The 23,826-nt window shown below is 39.3% G+C and overlaps 1 protein-coding gene across 2 annotated transcripts; it reads left to right on the forward strand.

Annotated features, from left to right (window-relative positions):
- Nucleotides 1-2,793: 2,793 nt before the first annotated feature.
- On the forward strand, nt 2,794-21,566 carry creb3l3a (cAMP responsive element binding protein 3-like 3a). 2 transcript variants are annotated; one of them, XM_088004894.1, is made up of 10 exons: nt 2,794-2,875; nt 14,458-14,574; nt 14,750-14,990; nt 16,059-16,192; nt 17,040-17,150; nt 17,232-17,338; nt 18,554-18,622; nt 18,822-18,906; nt 19,193-19,286; nt 20,260-21,566. In XM_088004894.1, the coding sequence occupies exons 3-10, from the start codon at nt 14,750-14,752 to the stop codon at nt 20,580-20,582; spliced, it is 1,164 nt and encodes a 387-aa protein (XP_087861020.1). In that variant the 5' UTR covers nt 2,794-2,875; nt 14,458-14,574; the 3' UTR covers nt 20,583-21,566. The 2 variants fall into 2 exon arrangements, with proteins under 2 accessions (XP_087861020.1, XP_014839205.1); XM_014983719.2 differs by lacking the exon at nt 2,794-2,875 and adding an exon at nt 14,002-14,161.
- Nucleotides 21,567-23,826: the final 2,260 nt, after the last annotated feature.

The raw sequence follows: 23,826 nt of genomic DNA on the forward strand, positions 1-23,826 counted from the left end.
TAATGATGTCTCTCAAATATTTCCCTTTTCTCTGTTTTTCCAGCTTTGGCTCACAGGGGGCAGCAGTCTAACATAGTTTCGATGCAACGCATTTGAATACACAGGACAGTAATTATTTATAGCTGTGGAATCGGGCTAAAGTAACTGAAGGATATGCACAACAACCAAGCAAAGCTGTGTCAAACATGTACGAATTATAAAGCATGTTTTCATTTCCCCCTTTGAAGCTGAGAAAAGTGAGAGAAATCCAATTAACTTCTTTGATAAAAAAAATAATAAAATAGATTGAATTTCACCGTTAAACTAAGCAGGAATCATGATTTTATAATTTTCCACACCTGAATGCAATCAAACAGAAGCAGTTCATGTAAAAAAAAAAATAATAATAATTCTGCTGTCAGCAAACATGAATCAGTAAACCGAGACCCTCATGAGACATGCCTCTGTGCTTAGAGTATCTTGATTTCAAGTTCCAAGTCCAATTCATAAGAGATGAATATTAAAAACTGAAACATTTTCCTCATCGGCCCCTCTTTTTGTTGTTTCTCGAAGCGTTAAGACCCTCTAATAGCAGAGGGGTCTCAGACGTCACACGCAGCTCGGATCAAAGTCGTTCGCCTCCGTGTTGACCTTCGAGGAGTCACATCAGAGACGAGATGAAAATGTCTTGTTGTCTTGTTGTTGGTCTGATGTGATAATAGTCTCAGATTTAGACCTTGAGTGATAATTTGTATGCTTGAAAGATGCAGCAGTGGACACGACTTTGGTTTCTTGTTGAACATTTTTGTCTGTGCTGTAGTCTGTTTAAAACAAACAAACAAAAAAAACAACCCAAAAAATAAAACTAAATACTTGATATACGCTCTAGTACTGCTGCAGGAATAAATAATCTTCATTTTTAAACACATACAAATAATTAAGTCACAAGAATAAGTTGTTTGCTTTATCATTTCACATCCCTGGGTTATGTTTGATTACTGTTTTTTGGATGTTTAATGTAAATGAAGCTTGTTAAATGGGAAGTGCAGCAGGGTAATCAGATGTTTTCTTTCTTTTTTTTGTCAGACTGGCATTTACTGTAATGATTGGCATTTGGACTTATGCATCGGTAAGCTGCAGCGCGGCGTTGTCTTCAGCGGCTTATTATCATATTCCTCCCTCTGATGACTTTTGCTTGGGAATACATTGTCGTCTGACCCTTATTTTAGATTTGCAGAAAACTGTATGAAACTCGGGGGAGAGGGGCAACCAAATGGGGAATTAATGGGAAAAAATGTCAGATCAACTCGTCAGCAACAGGCACGGCAGAATTCATTTTCCTCTGCAGGCTTCGTCTCATAGCAGGCATAAAGTGTGAAATTATCCCTGTCTTTAAAAAAAAAAAAAGAAAAAAAAAGGATCTCCTCTGGAAACTAAGTAAATTTTTTTTTGTTTTTGACAAAAAGTAATTTAAAGAAAAAAAAAGATTGTAGGTGTTGGAGACAAATGTCTGCCTGGAATCTCTCCAGACACCTTCAAATTAACATTTTTCACATCTGTCACACCTCTGACCTTATAGCTTGAAGATTGTGTCCCACGAGGCGCAGATGGAGACAAATACCTGGCAGAGCTAATGGGGTTCAACTAAAAAGAGATTCACACAATAAACTGTCAGATTATTATGTATTTAACTTTATAACCTACTTGGATCCTTTTCACTAAAATAAGTTTTATGACGCCCTGGCAACCTTTCCAGGATGTTCCCAGCTGCCCAGTGATGGCGGAAGAGAGGCACTGACCCCTCCGCGACCCTGCAACAATAAGTGGATATAAATTTAACGATTTATTTTCTTGTTGTGATTTTTCTTTCTTTCTGCTGCCTGTAGCTCTCAGGCCTCTTGAGAGCTGAACGGAAAGGAGAAGTAAATCATCATAAATGTGACAAAGCTCAAATAGTTTTTCTTTAATGTAATGATTTAAAGTTTTTCAATAAATTAATGTGATTAAATGCACACATAAAAACACGTACATGCAACGTATACACACCAAAACACCTGCATGTCGGTGTGTCTGACGATACGATTGCACTCTATTTCATACAGATCAGAACAGCTGAAGTACCATGAGATTTTGTTTCACTCACTTTTATAAAGATTATTTATGTACAAATTGTATTATTATCTCAAATTGTGCAATTTTCTTACATTGTCTAAGCCATTCCACAAGAACACTCCAGAAACTAAAATGAACAGGTTTTAAGAGTGCTGCAAAGACATGTTTGCTTTAAATTGCATTTTCCTCTCAGGTCACACCTTGCCCCTCTATGCTCTTAAATAAATTTGGAATTTTCTTTGGAAGTGTAACGTTTCAAGTTTTGAACATATCCTGTGCAGTTTTAATGCAAATCCGTAAAATTTGTAAGTTGTAATTTGAAAAGAAAAATTGGTTTGTTCAAGATATTAAACATCTTTGTTGCTCTTTTTTTATTGTTGTTGTTGTTTGTGCATATGTTTCGATGGTACCACTCTTCTTTCCAGACTGAAAACTGCAGCTGAATCTCACAGACAAGCCAAATGCCATCAGAAGAGGATTTTGTGGTCAGAAAAGACAAAGCCTGAACTCTCTGTCCCAAATAAGAAACAGATTGTTTAGATGACTTAAGGCAGGGGTGTCAAACTCCAGTCCTCAAGGGCCTCTGTCCTGCAACTTTTAGATGTGCCTCTGCTGCAGCACACCTGAATAGAATAATTAGGTCATTAGCAAGGCTCAGGAGAACAGATCTACACAAAGAGGAGGTAATTAAGCTGCTTCATTCCAGTGTTTTATACCTGTGGCATATCTAAACACTGCAGGACAGCGGCCCTTGAGGACTGGAGTTTGACACTTGTGACTTAAGGTGATGTTAGATATTTTTTGGTATTATCATTATTACTTTAGTTCATATTCAGTCTAATGTTAATCAGTATTATTGTGATTTTTAGTTTAAAGTGTTCTCTTCCTTATGTGTGTATAAACTGACCTGGAGGTTACGACTGTCTGTTTATCTTCATGTGAGACAGTTAACTCTGTGTTTCCCAGATCTTAAATTCTTCTTGTGTTAGTTTGACCTAGAGCTGAACTGGGCTCAGACCGTAGATCAGATATCACACCTGGAACTGAGTTGCTGGTTTGTTTAGGTTAGAAGTTTTACGACCTTTGTTGTTCTTCCTGACTGCCCCTTTTGGTTGTTCTGCTTGACAATAAAACAGGGGCTCGCGTGGAAGGAGATCAGAACTTTCTGTGAACGGCTGATGACGTTGTTGGCGGAAAGTTCTCCTTTTGCAAAAGCTTTGTCTATAAAATTCATATACGTTGTCTGTGGTCTTTTTATGTAGGTTCGAGAAAAATACCTATCATTTGGTGCCGAAATCCGGGATCTCTCAACCCCCGCTGACAGGCAGAGGAAGACGCGCTGAATCCGTGCACGGCCAGAGTCAACAGGACCTGGAAAGAAAGACCCAGGAAGCAAAATTCTTCGCTGGGCCAGCGACACATGTCCGACTTTGTCTGCCAACGGCGGAGTGACGAGATCCGACTGGACAACCCGAAAACTACAGAAACGTAGGTGAATTTTAAAATGACTATTTTAGAGGTTTGAGTATCCTTGTATGATGTCGCTCTGCTAAAACTCTGGGGTTTGAGTATCCTTGTATGATGTCGCTCTGCTAAAACTCTGGGGTTTGAGTATCCTTGTATGATGTCGCTCTGCTAAAACTCTGGGGTTTGAGTATCCTTGTATGATGTCGCTCTGCTAAAACTCTGGGGTTTGAGTATCCTTGTATGATGTCGCTCTGCTAAAACTCTGAGGTTTGAGTATCCTTGTATGATGTCGCTCTGCTAAAACTCTGAGGTTTGAGTATCCTTGTATGATGTCGCTCTGCTAAAACTCTGAGGTTTGAGTATCCTTGTATGATGTCGCTCTGCTAAAACTCTGAGGTTTGAGTCCTTGTCAAATATCAGTTTGACTAAAGAAAGGTTTGAGTTCTTGTCAGATACCAGCTTGACTAAAGAAGTTATAAGGGTTAGAGTCCCAGTTGACAGAGTTTCAACTAAAGGCACAAGGTAAGGCTCTTGGAGCCTCCTTATTTAGAGGACACCTCTTAAGGGTAAGTCCTAGCTTATTATTACTGTTCTGTTATTACTGTGCTGATATTGCTGTTTGTCTGCTGCTTTGATGTGTGTGTGTGCGTGAAAGAGTGATTGGAGGTTTAAATACTGCTCAGTATTTTACCTCATATAAAAACAGTGGGGTTAAATAGCAAACCTCTTGTGGATGCAAAAGGCAAGATTTCTCCCACTCGACAGAGTTGAAGCGGAGAATACCACAACAAAGTATTTTTAATTGCTGGCCTACTGAAAAGATCTCCAGTTCATAGGACTCCCTAGGAGTCAACGAACCTGGATTAAATTTAAATAAATAAACATTTTTGAAGCTAAAATTGATTTTAAATAATGGAAAAAGAAATATAAAATAGGTGGGAAGCTAAAAATTGATCAATGACAAACAATTGTTGGAATTTTGGAGAGTAGTGAAGAAAGAAAAACGGGAATAAAAAAGGCTAAAAAGGAGGATGAGCTGAGATGTGCTAAATTATGGTTAAAAGCAGCCATAGACCGGAAAGAACAAATTAAAAAGGTTAAAGACAAAAAAAATTTGTAGAAGCAAAAAACCTATTTGTTAGACCAAAAGATAATAAAGTCATTCTAAGCACACAGAATGATGTAGTGGTGCGGTGAGCACAAGCTCCTGCAACCAACCCTCCCCCGGCCGCTGCAGCAGCTCCATCTGCTCCTGTCTTAGTACCAGAAGAAAATGAGCCCATATTTAGAACAGTTCAAACTCCTTCCCCAGGCAAGCAGGCAACCTTACCCTCAACTCCTCCAACTCTCACTCTAACACGATCCCCACCTGCCAAACTGACCACAGATCCAGAGTCAGTTTTCACACCTACCAAAATTTATCCACCTCTCCCAGTCTCTCCACCACCATTATACAATGAAGAAAGTGCAGGTCCAAGTGGTCAGGGACATTCATATAATCTGAGAAAGTACAGAACTCCTCGAGTTATGTACAGTCCTGAAGGGACAGAACAATATCCAATGATTGAGGTCCCAAATCCTAATCCTAGAGATGGTCAGCCGCAACACATTTATGTTTTCAGACCCTGGACTTTAAAAGAGGCCAGAAAAGCTGTAGAAGGAATAACACCTGTAACAGAAGACCCCGATAAGTGGATAGAAGACATGACTGGATTAATCCATTCATATAGACTAAATGGGGTAGAAGCAGGAGAAGCAGCCATGTCCTCATTAGGAAAAGATTGGGCAAAAGTGAGGGGAAATTATACAGGGAAAGCAATTAATAATAATATTTTAGCTCCAATTCCATACCCTCAAGGAGCCAACCCTGCTCTCTCTGATGATTTTAAAGCACAATGGGATCCGTTGTGTGAAAGAGTTAGAACAAATTTTCGTAAAAAGGCAAATTATAGTCATCTGTCAGGGATTAAACAAAAAGTTGGAGAAGACGTAGACGATTTTCGTCTGCGGTTTGAGAAGGAGTTCAAAGTTCACAGTGGGATCACTTATGATGAAGGACTAAAAAGCGTATATCAACAACAACTAAAAAAAAAAAACGCTTTAATGTTGAGTTTCCGCCCTGAAATTGAGGGCTGGATCAAAAAAAACACCTGGTTGAATATGATGCTGCCTCAGTCCCACAGCTGATGACGTGGGCACGTCATGCAGAAAAAGTAGTCAAAAAACCAAAAAAAAAACAGGATCAGATGTTTTTCATCTGGAGGATTTTTGAGAAGTAGACACCTCTGTTGTTTTCCGCGGCCCTCAAGAGGCCGGGGGAGAAACAGAGGCAAAGGAGGTCACTTTAGGCAGCGACCCCTAAGTCATAAACCAAAGGACAACGATGTCTGTTGGACTTGTGGCAATACTGGCCACTGGTCAAGAAACTGCCCTTCAAAGAATGCTGCACGGGGCAACAAGAGGGATGGTGGAGTGAGGGGACCACAAACAGGAGAAATACACAGCATGATCAGACTCTACCACACCCCAAAAAGACAAACCACCAGACAAAATTGATGAAATGGTGGACATAAGTTCAGCTTGTTACACGTTAAGTAAAAATAAATAAATAAAAGAAATTGAATTTCGGTATGAAACCAGTGCATGCAAAATAATTTTTAATGTTACTAAAAATTAAGTTTAAGCCTCACAAGTCAGAAATAAAATTATTTTTAGGAAATACTGGTGTTTTGTTTTATTTTGTTTGTTTATTTTGTTTTTTAGTGTTCCTACACTTTCAAAGAAAAACCAGTTGAGAGACGTCTCACTGAAATAAAAAACATGGGAACAACTTCTTTGTATGCTAAAAGTGGAATTATGACTTTCCTGAAGGAGGAGAAGCTGAAAAATAAAAATAATAAAATTCTCCCCAGAGAACAATGTTTAATATATTGTGTCGTAATCAGATTATAACACCAACTTGGTGAAATGATCCTTTGGCTGTATAACTGGAGGGGTCAGAGGTCAGAGTAAGGTACCGACCTGGATATTATTCCAGCCTCTTGACTCTCTTAGGCCTTTTTGAGAGGAGGGCTGCCTGCTGACCTCACAGTCTGCAACACTAAGATCGACAAATTTAGAGAAATCCATTGTTCTCTGGTGAAACGTGACACAGATGAAGTTAACATAGACTTACATTTTACATTTTAAAGGTTAATATTGTACAGGATAAAAGAGAAACTACAGCTTTTAACATGTTTCATGTTTATATGTGTTTGAATAAGGAAAGGATTTATGAGTTCTTAAAAAATTGGGTAATAAGTGGCTAAACACTATACGATCACAAGAGAAAAGTTATATGGAAATGTTTGTAAAAAGAAAAAAGACACAAAAAGCCAAACAAACCCTAATGGACTCTTATTTGCTTCTTTCCTTTTCCTCTGTTTGAGCCTTGCTGCGGTGGGTCTGACCTCCGACCTCAACTCAAACCTGTCCTGCCGATCAGATGACGTCCCTCCTTGATCACCAGCCAATGACAGTTGATAAAGAAGCGAAAAAGGACACGATGATTTCTGCCACCTGAAGGCACTAAGATGTCCGCTGATCCTGATTCTTGGACATCTGGGAACTGCCATGCAGCAAACTACTGTATGGAGTCCTGCTGGACGTTTGAACTGGAACTAAATTCATTGGTGGACAACCTGGACATTCACTAAGGGACGGTCTGGACAACTTATCCAACACCAGAGCCAGTTGGACTGACAGGGAGCTGGAGGAGAGGCGGGGGGGGGAGGACCAGCTGCAGCGACGCCAACAGCAGGAGGGGGAAGCGAGAAGTGAGACAGTGGAGAAATGCGAGATAAGTTATACACACACCGCTGTGATAAAGAATGTGCTCACTAATCCTATTTGCATATAGGAATGATCTACCCAGAAAAGAACATTTTAAAAGGTTTTTAGGTACAATGTTAGATAAAATCGTTCATTTTGTACCCGTTAACTCAGTCCTTAACAGAAGGACCAGTGATCCTCTTAGGGCCCACGGGCCATAGGTTGGGAAACCATGAAGAAGAAAAATTATAATCATTAAAAGTTAAACAAAAAAAAAACTGATAGAGCTATGCAACTAAATTACACCAATTAAACAAAAAAATGTATTAGAGATTCTAAGCTAATGAAGATTTTCAAATGTTTTATTTACTAGTTTGGAACTAAATTAAACATCTCTACGTGTTGAAAATAATTGATATTGCAGAGTTGAAATATTATGAAATATTTCGTTGAATTTAACTGAAAAATTTAATTTAGAGTTTAACAAAGAAAAACCAAAATATAACCCTGCAATTAAAATACGTGTCTGCTAAAGTATCTTCTATAAACCTATGAGTTCACCTGCATTAACTACTAATCCTCCCAAAGACTTTATAAAAGCTTAAGTGATTGTGACACATGGGCAATGCCATGTGTAAAAAGGGGGGAAAAGGGAAAATGGTGAGGTAATACTATATAACTACTAAATTCTTACATAAAAATTTTTTTTGTTATGAACTTTTGAGTTAACAAATACTGTTAGATGATGATTGATGCTTTTTCTAAATGGGTTGAAATAGTTCCAGCAAAGCATGCAGATGCTTTGACGGTAGCTAAGGCTATCTGCAAAACTATATCCCAACACATGGTATTCCACAGAACGTTTAGATTTAGTGAAGCTCTATATGAGAATCACTCCGACAGCTGATGGTCTAACACCTTTTGAAATAATTCATGGGAGAGCTTACAGATTGCCTCTGTTTGCTCCAGACTTACAAAAAGCTGATGAAGAACAGACATTAGCAGATTATATGATCAGGACTCTTAAACTAAAGGAAGTGTCCAGAGCAAAGTTACTGCCTTATGATTCTCTTCCTGTACAGGAGGCCGCTCCAATCGAGCAAGGTGACTGGGTCTACATAAAGGTCATCAAACGAAAGAACTGGGCGAGTCCACGGTGGGAAGGACCGTTCTAGGTGCTGATGACCACACCAACAGGTGTAAAGATTGCTGAAAGACCCAGCTGGATACATCTCAGTCACTGCAAGCTGCAGAGAGTGTTGGATCCCAAACCGGAGTGGCGGGGAAGTTTCTGGCTACACAGGGATTCCTGACCAATAGGGCGGTTTGTCTCAACGCCAGTGAAGAAACTCGACAGATCCTCACTCTTTAGTTTGGGGGTTCTAACATCTCTGCACGCCCAGCAGCAATGGGGACTCCATATGCCAGATGGATCTTCTACTGCGCTGTGACTGCAGCATGTCTGATGTTTGGAGAAGGAAGCGAGCCTGAGTTCCACCTGCATGACAGCACCGATCTGTGTGGAAGCTGATGAACAGGACTGTTCACGAGGAGAACAAGGTGAACTGCTATGTGTGTGCGCAGCTACCAATCGCCACACACAACTCAGGTCTGCACCCAGGGAGCATCACTGATGACAAACAGATGTGTCTCTATGGCCTGAGCACACAACCACGACTCAGCGTCCCCATGCCAAAGGGATGCAAATGGTGCAAAAAGGATTTTTCTGTTCTACTTCGGACAGGAGATGCCACAAAAGGACTTTTTGGATCTATGAACTGTTCATTTGAGGATGACGTACTTCCGTTTCCACCGTTTCCACAAGCCACATGGAAAATACCAGAGACCATTTCGTTAGCAGGAGCTAAAGTTTACACCTACTGCGACACGACACCGGATTACATCAACTGCATCGCCTGCAGGGGTCAGAGGGCAACCCCCGGCTACAAAGTCTGGAAGGATAACCCAGACTGTGACAACTTGCTTCAGGAGAGGAGTTTCAACATCACGCATAAGACAAAAAGGAGACGAGAGACAACACTGTGCAGCGCCATAGTGCCAGGAGATTATGGCTCACGGATGTTGGCAGATTGGTACTTCATATGCGGGAATGTAGCGTACATGTTCTTGCCTAAAAATTGGGGAGGACTGTGTGCTGTGGTGCCTCTAATCAACCCGATTGCGTTCATCAGGAAAGCACAGAATGATCTACACACCCGCTCCAAACGAACAGTTATGTCAGAGGTCAAAAGATGGGGAGGCCTCACAACACATACTGGAGTTCCATGGGAATTCAGGATTTGGAACGGCGGAAAAAAAAAATTCATGCAAAGCCTGTTTCCGTGGGTTGATCTAGGAGAGATTTGGGACCACGTTGAGATCAACAAATATGAATTAATGCGACTCATCAACAGTACACAGCCAACGGCACCGTGAGAGAGCTGACTGAACTGAGAAACATGGTTATGCAAAATCGTGTTTTCCTGGACTTCCTCACAGCCTCTCAGGGAGGGGTCTGCAAAGACTGCACTTTTGTGCCTGATGAAACAGGAACTGGAAGAACTTAAACATTACATAGAAAGTAGAACACAAGGATCATCTCCTTTTGATTTTCTTTCTTGGCTCACTTCCAGACCATGGTGGAATTTACTGGTGAAGCTTGAAACACCTATTCTGGGTGTTTTGATTCTTTTTTGCCTGTTCATAGGTTGCATTTTTCCATGCCTACGAAATATGATGTTTAAAACAATTAACACAACTGAAGATGACTTGTTTCGAGTTCTGATGGTTTTCTGAACAGTGATGAAGTTCTGTAATCAATAAACAGATGAATTCATTTGCTGAATGACTCCTACAACAAGTGGTTGTAGAGATGAATAACCTGCATTTGATTTTTTGTTGTTTCTTTTATTTTTCATTTATTTCATTATATTACATTTATTCATTGTGTATTTTCTGTGTTTAGATTAGAAAAAAAAAAACTTTTGCATTTATTGGTTCTTTTCTTTTCTTTTATTTTCTATGCTTGGCTTTTGCATAAAGTTTACACACATAGTAAAATGATAAAAAGGGGGGAAATGTTAGATATTTTTTGGTATTATCATTATTACTTTAGTTCATATTCAGTCTAATGTTAATCAGTATTATTGTGATTTTTAGTTTAAAGTGTTCTCTTCCTTATGTGTGTATAAACTGACCTGGAGGTTACGACTGTCTGTTTATCTTCATGTGAGACAGTTAACTCTGTGTTTCCCAGATCTTAAATTCTTCTTGTGTTAGTTTGACCTAGAGCTGAACTGGGCTCAGACCGTAGATCAGATATCACACCTGGAACTGAGTTGCTGGTTTGTTTAGGTTAGAAGTTTTACGACCTTTGTTGTTCTTCCTGACTGCCCCTTTTGGTTGTTCTGCTTGACAATAAAACAGGGGCTCGCGTGGAAGGAGATCAGAACTTTCTGTGAACGGCTGATGACGTTGTTGGCGGAAAGTTCTCCTTTTGCAAAAGCTTTGTCTATAAAATTCATATACGTTGTCTGTGGTCTTTTTATGTAGGTTCGAGAAAAATACCTATCAGGTGAGACTTTCAAATCTAAAAGTACCAAGTATTTACCGTGGTTGCAGCAGCGTCATGCGGAGTCAATTACAACAACTTCATGAATATTGATGAAGGACGAGAACGTCGGCACTCTTTAGCTTTATCTCAACCATCAACTGGATGATCTAAACTCTTTCACAACACTGTTTTGTCAAGTCGGCAAAGTTGAGCCACCTTTAAGTCGCATGTCTTCACTCATAAATCACACATGAAACAGGCGAGTTTCAAAATTAACGCCAACAGTGATTGCCAGGGCTGACGTGGCTCTCTGGGAAAACATAATCACCCCTAAGTGAATGAAATCATCATTTAAAACATCTTTCTGTATTTATTCAGGATCTTTGTCCAAAAATTTTTTATTAGGTTATATTTGACACGTAAATTGGAATTGTCAGTGCAGTATGTATAATTTTGACCCTCTGCTCATTACAGAAAATTCACAATAACATAAAACTCATGCACCCAATTTAAAAAACAAACAAAAAAATACATTAAAGAAACATCAACCTAAATAAAAGGTTGAAAGAAATCATTGAAAGATTCACATTCAGCCTTATCTGTGTGAAGGTCACATTGAGTTTTAGTTTCATTTTAGTTTCAAAGTGAAATTTGTCCCGAAAGGCAAATATCCCTAACTTTTTGTGAATTCTTTATATTCTGTTGCCACAGAACATATATGCTAAAAGTCCAGCTACTCTTATCTGTACCGTGCTGTTCCACTATCTTCCAGGTCATCAGCAGTGCGTCCAGTACACAAGTGAGAACACCAGGAACTCTGGTGAAATATTTAATTGTCTTCAATAAGGACGATTGTAAAATTCCCTGATTCTCCAACGGTGCCATATTGGACAGGCAACATTGTTTGGTGTTTGACGCAGGCAGAAATAATGTGCCATCTCTTTCAGAGCAGCTGTAGTTTCACCAAAATTAAAATAAATTAATTGATGAATTAGCAGAGAAAGTAAAAGCTATACACTAGCTCCTTTTTAACCAGAGATTTAATTTGAGAGGTTTTGCCCTTTGGAGCTATTTACTCATCAGATAACGAGGCAATAATGATTACACGATGCCGCGTTTATGAAAACTTAGAACAGTCATCACAGGACACTGACACTACACAACCAGATGACTGGTTTTACTATTAGTGTTTCTGCCAAGCTAGAAATGCTATTTCAAAAAAAGCTTATTTTTTTTTAATAAATTTCAACTACTGAGCTTCTTTTCTCCACTGCAGAAATGATGGTAGTTGCTTCATGTAATTCCTGGTTTCCTTCTTACAAGGCAGGCTCTGTATTGACAGATCCTGTCTTTATCTAATTGTTCAGATCCTCATAAAGTATGAGGATCAGCTATTGTATTCTCTTCTTGTGGTTTGGTCCATTTGGGTTTCTGGGTAATTTTAGGTTTGGACCTTTTCCATGTGGATGACATCTTAAGATTTACTGGAAAAACTTTGAGTGAGACTTATTGGAAGTCTCACTCAAAAGATTATTGGAAACTATTCCTTAGGAATAGTACTAAAGTACTAAAAATAAGTACTAAATTAGTACTAAAAATAAATACACTTAATGGTTACTTAATTAGGTTCCCTTGTTCAGAATCCGCCAATCACATAGCAGCAACTCACTGCATTTAGACCCTTTTGAGAAGGTTCCTACAGCACCTCTGAAGAAAAAAAGTTACAATATTTAACTTTTTATAATAATAATAATAATAATAATAATTATTAGATTAGCCTTGACTGATTAACTTTGAAAGTTTTCATCCATTCTGTTTTTCATCACTGATTCTGACCACCCTTGATAAGTTGCATTAAATTTTTTTAACTAGTTAAACTCTCTATAATTAACTAATCAAAATGAGTGCATTAAATTTACATCCCTAATATACTCACAAAACACAAAACGAAAAAAATATGGATGTTTTCATTCAGCTGCCTGAATCCACAACATTTCCATAATGCGCCTTTAGGTGTCTGTTGATTTGAATTTTTATACTCCAGTCACTCTTCCTGCTTTTGAGTATTTCTATAATGTATCATCTTTGAGATGGAAATCAGTCGTGACTCTCACTTATCCATAAAACATCTTATTGGTATGAATATATTTTTTTATCAGGGCGCCAGGGATAATTTAGATTGACCACAACATTCAGTCAGATAAAATGCTTAATGCACTTTAAGTGGTGAAGACATTGTGCATGTCTGTGTGATTTACTTTATATTCACACGTAAGATAATTATGTTCCACAGCAACTTAATATTCAGTCTTATATTTCATTTCATTCATTACCTTATGACTTTTAATAACAAAACAAACTATGATAATTAAGTTAGCATGGTTAATTTTTAATTTTTTTTAATTTTTTTTTTTAAATTATTATTATTATTTTGTCTGACAGCTACAACAAATGTACCCAAATAAATACATAATGGAAAAAGAAGTTTGCAATCTTTAATAAACTAAGGTGAAACCTGAAAATGAATTGATGAAAAGTAATCATTTCGAATGGAGAAAAACTACTTTCTTGACATTTTAAACCCGATAAGGCATGCTAGTATAGCAAAGTAATTGCTCTAATTTGCATCTGCATCTCAGCTGTTGTTAAACGCAAGGACACTCAGCCAAACTTGTTTTCAGCAGCTAATTATCTGCACAATATTAATAAAACTGTCAATTGTATTCAACCAAACCTTCCTAATGACTACTTGTTTTGATTGCTGGATTTCAAAGGAAGCCACTTGTTGTGTCCTTATTGTGTTACAAATCTGGACGAAAGGTCAGAGCCTATTGTGTCAGTGCACTATCAAAGAAGAAGAAGAAGAAGAAAAAAAAGGAAGCTCCAGACTTTGCTCTTTCTTGTGTATCTCCTCTTACTGGAGATTTCATATCCTCAGGCTCCAGACTGACCAGCTTGTTAAGTTAATGAGTTGTGTACTCTGCGCTGCAAATTAGATTGCTGATATCTCTTTGTGTGTCCAATGACGATAAAACTGGCCAGTCAGCTGGGTGTGTTGTGTTGGAGTTTGAACTCTGGACCTAAGCAGAGGAGCTGAGAAATATAGTGGGGAATCTTTAGAGGAACCGAAAGCTTGGATTTAAACGAAAGCAGCGAAGAAGCGTGGATATTTTGACAGGGATTCGGTAGTTTTGGAGATTTCACCCAAACATGGAATCCACAGAGTACTACCCAGAGCAGGTACGCAGATATATTGTTTTTGTACTATATATTTGGTCAGATAAATGTTGTTTTTCATTGGAAGGCCCCACAAAGGAAAAGCTCAAGCTCAAAGGGAGATCGAACTTTAATCGAAAACTGAAAAACATCTTCAGTTTTCCAAGTAATATCTATCAAATAATTTCATCAAAGAGATTCATAGATAAATGTAGACATCTGTAGAATAATACATCCATTATTTGTCTTTTTTTTTTTTTTTTTGCTTCTATAAATACAAGACGACAAAAGACAAAATGTCCTGAAATGTTTAATTGCAGGGTTCTGACTGCTCAGAGCTGCTCGACTGGCTGTTTGATAAAAACGACGGAATCCTGCGTCACGAGGAAATAGGACAGCATGGCATCCCTCCCAGCCTGCCATTTCAGGAGCCAAATGTTTGTGAGGCTGTTGCATCTCTAATTAACTCTGTCATGCTTCCATCATTATATGCTGCCTAGATTTTGCCTTCAATACATTGTCTCATCTCTCTCTGTGTTATGTTGCCACAAGGACCGCCTAACGCTAGCAGTTGGTTTTTATTATGTTTTTTTCTTTTCTCTTACCAAACAGATGCCACAGCCAGCTGGACAGGCGGACGATGACTTTCTCAACGCCCTTCTGAGCAGCAGTGATTCTGTGTCAGCCTCACCGCTGTGGTCCCCATCGCCTAGTGACAGTGGGATCAGTGAGGACCCTCCATCGGACCAGATGGACAGTCCTCAGCGCCCTGAAAGCCCTCCAGACGCACACTTTTTTGGAGCAGCACTACGAGCCAAAGCAGTCCTAGAAGCAAATGTCTCCTCTGATCCAAGTAATTTTTGAATTCATGTTGATAAATTTGATACAATTTGTTTTGTTGATCTGATCTTTGTCTTTAATACACCACTAAATTCAAGGACATCTTAAGTAAATGAATTTCCTCTCACCAACAGCTAAAAAAAATTGTTTTCGAGGGCACTTTCCATTTTCATTGGCACCCCTGTTAAAGATGTATAAATGATGTTAAGTGATTTCTTCTTCTACTGCAGTTAAATAATATCAGCACTTGCTTAGCATCTTCTTCACTGTGCATGATGGGAAAACTAAACATGGATGCTCATCGGTCTTGTTTGTAAAAGTTCCAGTTGTTTTAAACCTTTACAATTGTTGCTCTGGCTGTAGACGAGAGCGAAATTAGAAAAGTAGCCATATTGTTATTGAAGCGGGCAATAGTGCAGCATTATATTAAAATAGGAAGTTGTGAATTACCAAATAAAGCTCACTGAAATTGGACTTCTGGAAAAGTCCATACATTTGTCATAAAATTTAAATCAGGGATTTGCCAAAGCTCCATGTGAGAACTGACAAATTGGGACGGATGTTCAGGATATCATAAACTGCTACTGCTGCTTACCAACCACATGGACAAAAGAAATAACCTTAAGCTTGACAGAAATTTGCACCTTTAAGAGAAAATTGTTATGGTCAGAGAAGACGGAAGTTGAGATGGTTGTCCACAGTGACCAGAAGAACATTTGGAGGAGTCAAAATGAGACTTGACACCTATGAAAACTAATAACAAAAAAACTTAAATGAGTCTGACACTGATACCACTTCTTAGATTCATCTTTTTTATATCACAAAAATATAAACACTCTTCTTATAAAACTGAAATATTGCACAGTAGTTGACAACATATCTGGGATAAGTAGGTATTTTGGACCAATGGAATAAAACAGTGCATATTTCAAGCATTGAAGGTAATTTGTAACTCATGTATTGTTTAACCCAGGAAGACAAAACGACAGTGCTTGTGTCTTTTTTATGCATTTTTTTTTTACACCATATTTTCTCGTCTCTTGCCTGTCTGATCAATGTTTGCCTCTCTGTGTGGGAGCAGATGGCTGGGAGCTCGGCTTTCCAATGGGGAGAGCAAGAATCTCGCAGTATCTATCAGATGCACAGCGACCACCACTGTCATCTGGCTACCCTCTGACTGTCAAGGATCTGCTGCTGTCTGGCACACCAGAGCCGGTAGGTGCAGCCGCGGGTCTGTTTGGCAGAGTCAGCGGAGTTGGTACAGGTGGTACGGCTGGGAGGGGGTTTGGGCATCAAATTGCTGTTTGATTCTGACCTTGTTTAGGCTTTCTTCTGCACGATTGTGTACTTTGGCGGAAACAACCGTAGGAATGCACATGATTCCCATAGAAAGGCCTTTGGAATGCAAATTAGATCCCTGTTTTTATTCATGTTTTGTTGCTATTTTTGGAAGGATCTGCTGAATATGCAGCAAACACAGGGGCTGTTTTCAGAGGGGAGTTGTAACCCAAAGATCTGAGTTAGCTAGCATTGTGTGGAGGTCGATCTTTTCCTTGAGCCTCCTGAACGTGACAATCCCCTCATGACTCGACCTCATTTATTCGAGGAAACTTTTGCAGTTACGAAAAATCTGGTTTTTATAGAGGAAACGGTTTGTCGCTCCATCATCACACATTTCACTCATTTCTTGTTAATGTCACCGAGTAGAGATCGGGCGCAGACAGAATACCTGTTTGCAAATCCAGAAGGTGTTCAGAGGAAACAGATTTCGGCTCATTCTGCGTGTTGATCTCATCTTCCCATCCCGGTTTAATAAGATGAGGGAGAGAGTGGCAGAATCCAGCTCAGATTCTCACACCATAATTGCTTTGAAGTGGCCATGAAATGAGGGTGATGAAAGTGGCCTGATACTCTGCACTCATTAAACTACTTCCTGTGAGCCTCTAGCGAGAGGGAGAGGTTTTGCAGACGGTGGGAGAAATGTAATCCTGCAGCAATTGTGATATTTATAACTTCTTTTTTTTTTTTTCCTTCTGTTTTTATACGTTTTGACTGCCATCAGCCCCCGCAGCCAACCCCAAAGTCCATCCAAGAACTGATTCTCAACGATGATGAAAAGAAGCTTTTAGCCAAGGAGGGGGTCACCCTGCCCACCCAGCTGCCGCTCACAAAGGTAAACTGCTGTGAGTTACCTCACTCTGAGTCCAGTCTGCTCGGGCCTGAAAATGTAAATATTGTGTCCTCTGTCAATCAGTATGAGGAAAGGATTCTGAAGAAAATACGCAGGAAGATTCGTAATAAGCAGTCTGCCCAGGAGAGCAGGAAGAAGAAGAAGGAGTATATTGATGGGCTGGAGAGCCGGTGAGGCGCCGAGTTACACGCCAGCAACAACATGAATGACAATGAGTTTTTTTTTTTGCTTGACGTTTTTGAATCTTAATAAGAATAAAATAACATTTCTGAAATGATTAATTTATTATATTTATTATACTTTTATCACGTCTTAAAAGATTTTGTCTGTTTTTACTTAACGCAAATGTTGCATCATCAACATCATCATCATCGGCTCGGTTCGATGCTGACTTTTTTCCCCTCCCTAAGTTAAGTCTGGGGGAAAAAATATGTATGTGTTAACCTTTAATACAGACAAACTAGACCTCTGGAGCGCTTCTTCACCAAACGTCAAGGCTAAGTTAAATGCAAAACATGACAGTAGTTCTTGGACCTATTATGACTCACTGCAGACCTTATCAAGTAAAGAGCAACGAGTTACAAGTTGAAGAGTCCAGGTCGAGTCGGGTAGGAAGGTTTCGATAGGGGGGGATTCAAACTGAGAACAATTAGAGGACGGCTGCTGCTCTTTAGCATTTTCGGAAGAATTATTCACAGATATTTCCCGAATCAATCAGCTTTGAGGCCGTGAAGCTCCCTGTGAACAGTCAGCTTTGGGAGGACAAAGCACATCAGTCAAACTCAGCACGTTGAAATGTGCATCCTAAATCAGGATGCGATTTAGCATTTCAACAGCTGTCTAGCTTGTCTGTAAAAATGGAGGGAATTCATTTCAAGAATTTCAATCTGTTCCACCGCCACACACTTATTGGCAAAAATGTGTAAAGAACAGTATAATCTCATGTTAAAATGTTTCTTTTTTTTAACCTTTGATTTGTGTACATTTACTCTGTTAGGAAGAAAATCCCAGGCGAGGAAATAATAATTTTAAGCAAAATCACTCAAGGCACACTTGATATGCCTGGGGAATAAATATCACACAAAGAAGCCTGTTTCTCTTAACAGACAGCTGGAATGGGGAAAACAATACATAAAAACTAACCATTAGAATAACTTATTTCTGTTATCTTTATCAACTCAGTTCGTTGTAGGTGTCAGGAACAATTTTTACAAAAACAAGACTTGACGAGAACCCAGTCAGGTTATTGTTTATGAAAGGAAAACATATACAAATCTCAATGTTATATTGGAAATTTTGACTAGATTTAAGTACGCAGTTCTTCTTGATTTTTTTTTTTTCTCGAAATGACCTGTCGTACTGTTTCCGTTCATTTCTCCCTCCAGCATGGCTGCTTGCAGTGCCCACAACCAGGAGTTGCAAAGAAAGGTGTCCCAGCTGGAAAAATGCAACATGTGAGTCGTTTTTAAATTGAACTTCTATTTTCCAGCCCTTTCTTCTGCTCCAATTTGTTAGGACATTTGATTTCTCTGACTCTGAAAATACTTTCTCTCTTTCCGCTTTCATTCTCTTTCTGTTAAACCTTTTCTCTCTCTCTCTCTCTCTCTCTGGCCGTTCTCTTTGGGTTTCCTTTTTCCTTCTGTCTTTCTGTAGGTCTCTAATGGAGCAGCTCCGCAGGCTGCAAGCTCTGGTCATGAACTCATCCAACAAGCCAGTCCAGACTGGGACATGTGTACTGGTATGGCATTCTCTAAACCGGAAAGCATAAATGCTCATAGCAACGATATGTGAACTGAAAAGCAACGTTTCCGTTTGAAGGAAAATGCACCATATAAGCAAAAGTCAATTTGCCCACAACAGTGAAATAGGCCTCCACTCACAGAACTCTTGCACTGCTGAAAAACTACATCACACAATAGAAAACACATACAGTATTATTCTCTCCAAAGCAGAAAAATATAAAAAAAAAAAAAACAGCATCATTTTCTATCTCTGTGTTCTTGTTTTCACTTTTTACTTTCCAGGTGCTTCTGCTGTCCTTCTGTTTGATCCTGGTCCCCAGTCTCAAGCCTTTCTCTGATTCGAAGGTCAGCCAAAGTGACTTCAGTCCAGTCAGAAGTGAGTTTAATAATCCAGCATGTTTCAATCGCAGCAGAGGAAATTGTTAGAATCTCAGGCAAACAAAAAGGCATGCTCTATTACAATGACTTTCAAAGTTAGCCATACCTCCTGAACTTCCTTACGTTTCTTTGCATTACAACCAAAAAGTTCAATGAATTTTACATGTGCTGTGTTCAATTTTGAAGAGGAAAGAACATTACACTTGGTTACGCATTGGAACATTTTCTTCATAAATAAAATCTAAAATGCATTAGCATTGTACTGTTCAAACCTGGAAACAAGCCATTTAAAAGAAACAGACAGGTCTGGTAAAGACTGCATTATTCAGAAAAGCGGCCAAAACCCACATGGTAACTCTGGAGGAGTTGGAGGGATTGACAGCTCAGGTGGGAAGAACTTGTTGCAAGGACATCGTTCAGCCGTGGATTTCACAAACCCGGCCGTCATAAGAGAGTGTCTGTATGAAAACCATTACAGAAGGGATGACATTAGAAGTACTACCTGCAGTTTTCATAGATGATGAGGGTACACTGCATGGGGTAAAATGTGAATATGAGAAAAACCATGCAGGGTGTGCACAGCAGCCAGCCAGTTCCTGTCCTGGAGGTGGGAGTAACATCAGCTGGACCTTATGGCGTTTAGCATTTCATGGAGGAAAGACCTCTAACAAAAGAGAGGCCGGGGTAAAAAAGGATCAGACTTGATTTTCCTAACCATCTTTTTCACCCTGGAAAAATTTATTTTATTTTACTTTTTTTAACAGTGCTTTCAGAATCTGTTACAGTAGAAAGTCTTAAAACTTTTAAAGCCTTTGATGTCTCAGGATGGCGTTTTACATGCTCGCAACTTTGCGCCAAGGCAAACGCGCTCACACGCTCGTCAACCACAGTATTATGAAAGCATAATAACAAGCAGGGCCCCAAAGAGGCTTAACCTTATTTATTTCTTCCTCTGTCTCCTCTTCCTCCAGTCCAGTCACGGTCCCTACAGAACCTCCAGGCTTCCCGTGTGATGCGTGTTATCGACCCGTCTTTCCCTGCCGAGGATGAATCAGACCCACTGAACCAGCGGTTCCCCGAGGAGCGGGGATTGGGAGACATCACAGACCTGACAATGAAGAAGAAGCTTCCGGAAGAACAGGAACAGCCCGGCTTGGACTCCGTGTCTCTGAATAGCAGTCAGGAAGATGGAAGCAGTCATTTCCATGTAGACCCAATTACCGGCAACATAGCTACTGTGACTCTGAATCCCCATCGCACCACTGGGCTACAACCCCATGCCGACGACATGTAAGAAATGACAAAATCTGCCCTGATTAAATCAGTCCTGCTAATGATAAGGGAGAGAACTGTCATGGACTTTTGTTTACACAGACGGGGAAATTTACTCTTGATCCTTCCTGTTTTACCCTTGAAACATACAGTGGTTCTCAAAAGTCATCTCACCCGTAAAACTCCTAAAACATTGTCGACGAATCGATTCGAGCCAAGGGAGTTGTAGGATTACTTCTTCGCCACAAGCATGAGTGGCTGCGTTTCCTTCTGGTGCCAGGAAGAAATGAATGGGTTTAGTGTAAAAAATGTCAGTTTTAGAAACACAGAGCTACAGAAACTCTGTGGGGGTCGTTGAAGAGGTGTTGTGGACAAAAGAAGTCCTACAATTCAACAGATTTAGAGAACTTTGCAAGGTGGAGTAGGCCGGTATTGCCACGTCAAGATGTATCAAGGCAATGGACCATAGAAGACTGAGCGCTGAAATTCTGATTTCAGCTTCAAGGATTAGTTTGAAGGTTTTCTCATTCAAGCAGTAGTTGCTGAAAATATTTTGAATTTTTATTTTTTTTTCCTTTTCGTCTCGTCCTTTTACTTAAAAAAAAGTAAGACATTTGAACGGGGGTGCCTAAGACTTTTTATATCCACTGTATTTAGTGTTTTTTTTTTCTTATTTGTCTTATTTTTTTATTTGAAAGAGGATATTAATCTTACACGGATGTGATTGACGTGACTCGCTTATGTCTTTGACAAACACTTCAACATGAATACGTCTCAGTAAATGAACGAGTGTCGCCACGTGGTTTTGTAAAATATTGATTCAAACGGCTAATTTTTTGAAGCTACGGGTCAGTTTTGTTATCCGTTTGTTAAAAAAATAGATAGCAACAGTTTAGATTCAGCTGCGAGCGAATTTGCATCAGATTAGAAGCGGAAAAGCAATGTGATTGTTTTTGAAATGCTCTGATGAAAATTTGTTTTGTTAATTAAAAAAAAGTCGCTCTGAGCGTGCGGTGCTGCATTTCTCTCTGTCGTGTCTGAGTTCTGCCTTTAAAAGATCTTATTTCTAGACAGGCAGTCACTCAAAGGGCAAACCCAGAAAGGATGAGTGGGAGAGACGGACAGAAAACTGGGCCAAAGGTGGGACAGACGACCTCTTATCTAATGAGTCAGACTTTGCACTCCCTGAGCGATATGTTGACATATTTGCTTTTTGGAGGAAGGTGGTTTCCAGGGCTTCCACATGTAATCTGACCCGTCTTTGCTAACCACACAGTGATGGGATGAAAGGGTTCTTCCCTTCACTGCCACTTTGGTCACAATTCAACATCACACACTGACATTTTCAGCATCCGGGTTGACTCAGCTTCAAGGAAGCAAGCCCGTGTTTAATATGCGGCTCCACTGTGTAAACTGTATGTGTTACTGAATTAAATACAAACAGGTCGATCCCTTCTGATATTTTGCATTTTAAGAAATAAAGGAGTTGACAGACTATAATGATACATAAAGAAGGACAGAGTAATACTGAAGACAAAATGAATAAAGTCATTTCAGATCTTCTTGACACCCATCAGGGTCTAAATTTAGATTTTACTGATAAATGTCGTGACACCGAGGTCACTGAACTGTGAGCATGCAAATAAAAAGTCCATATTAACTGTATTTATCTACTTGGTAATAAAAAACCTTGCAAAGGTGTTATCCCCTTCATTTTTAATTGTGATAAACCAGCACCAGGTTTCACAAATGTGCAAAGTCAAAGTAAAATGACTCAGTATTCCAACACTTTTTTTTTACAAAGAAAAATCTGGAAAGTGTGGCATGCATTCACATTTAACTTTCTGTACTTTAATATTCCCCTAATATAATCCGATGCAAATGGCTCAACTTGCTAGAAAACTGAGTAAAACTAGTGCAACTTGGTCTTAGTAGAAATAGAAATAGAATCTGTGAATTCTTCAGAGGTTTGGTAGAAAACTTTAGTGAACACTGTTCAGTCTGCTAAATGAAAATGAGAAGAGCAAATCACAACTGCAAATCTACCAAGACACGACATTCTACCTAATCTGTCTTAGCCTGGCAAAAGCCAAGCTAAACTTTGCTTCGCACAGAAGTGTCTGGGCTCTCGGCTGCTCAGAAACGATTCCTTCCTGGAGGCGTAGACTCTTTTGAGGTTTTACATTTTACCCAATAGTTAACTTTGCCCGTGATGTATGTAATGTGCCAGCTATGAAATCGCCTGCGTTCTCCACTGTGAAGAGAGAAGTGCAGATCTGAACATGGCTGTTAATGTTAATTCAATATTTGGAAGTGCGGCCAAGATGAACTGAACGATTTTGTTCATTTCTTCCACTACTGTTGCTAAAACTACAAGAAGACTACAGTTCCAAAACAGAAAATCAATGTCATTGTTTACAACTTTTCCTTCCGTTCGCTCAGTGGCCTGGTTGAAATTCTACAGGAGAAATCATTGGGAGAAATCCCAGATGCAGCAGTGTAACAAGATTAGAACCAAGCACATTCGGAAGGCGATGGCCAGGATGAAACCGACTGGTCAGGTAAGAAAGAAAACAAAACAATCAGAGGATTCCAGCTCAAGTGAAAGAATCTAGTGTACAACTATCACAAATCAGGCCTCTGGAAGAGTGATAAGAAGAAAGACAGTGTTATAATAAAACCAAAAATTTCCTGTCTTCAGCACAGGAAGTAGATCACTATGGTTTGGGCTTAACCTGCTCAAGGTCAGGATAGTTGGCAAGGTAATTAGCTCCCCTCTTTATCCTAAACAACACTTTGTCAACCACGGATCACATCAGATTCTTAGGATCCAGAGAACTGGTCTGTATTGATAAAACAGTAGATTAAAGGATAATACTAACAAAACCAGTTAAGAGACAGAAAAAAAAAATTGAAATTAGGGCAGAAATTCGCATTCTAGCAGAGAAGCAAATGTAAACACATAGTAAGAGCGTAGACCGAAAGGTTTATAAAAACAGAATCTTCTGTTGAAGTGTTATGCCTGAAGTATATGATGCTGTACTTACCTTGTAATAACTCTAGAATATAACAAAAAAAAAACTAAAACTGCTAATTGCACTTCTTTACTTCTAACCTAAACCTTTCCTTTCCACCCACTTTGTTAGCATTGCAGATGCGTTCATACACAGCACAAAAATATTCATTATGACAAACACACAGGGAGCCTCATCAGCTATTCCAGACATACAGCAAACAAAACACTTTGATTTCCACAACAGACTCTT

This window comes from Poecilia mexicana, unplaced genomic scaffold (assembly GCF_051168715.1).
Source record: "Poecilia mexicana isolate PSO_F unplaced genomic scaffold, ASM5116871v1 scaffold_4, whole genome shotgun sequence".
In the NCBI taxonomy this organism is placed as follows: Eukaryota; Metazoa; Chordata; class Actinopteri; order Cyprinodontiformes; family Poeciliidae; genus Poecilia; species Poecilia mexicana.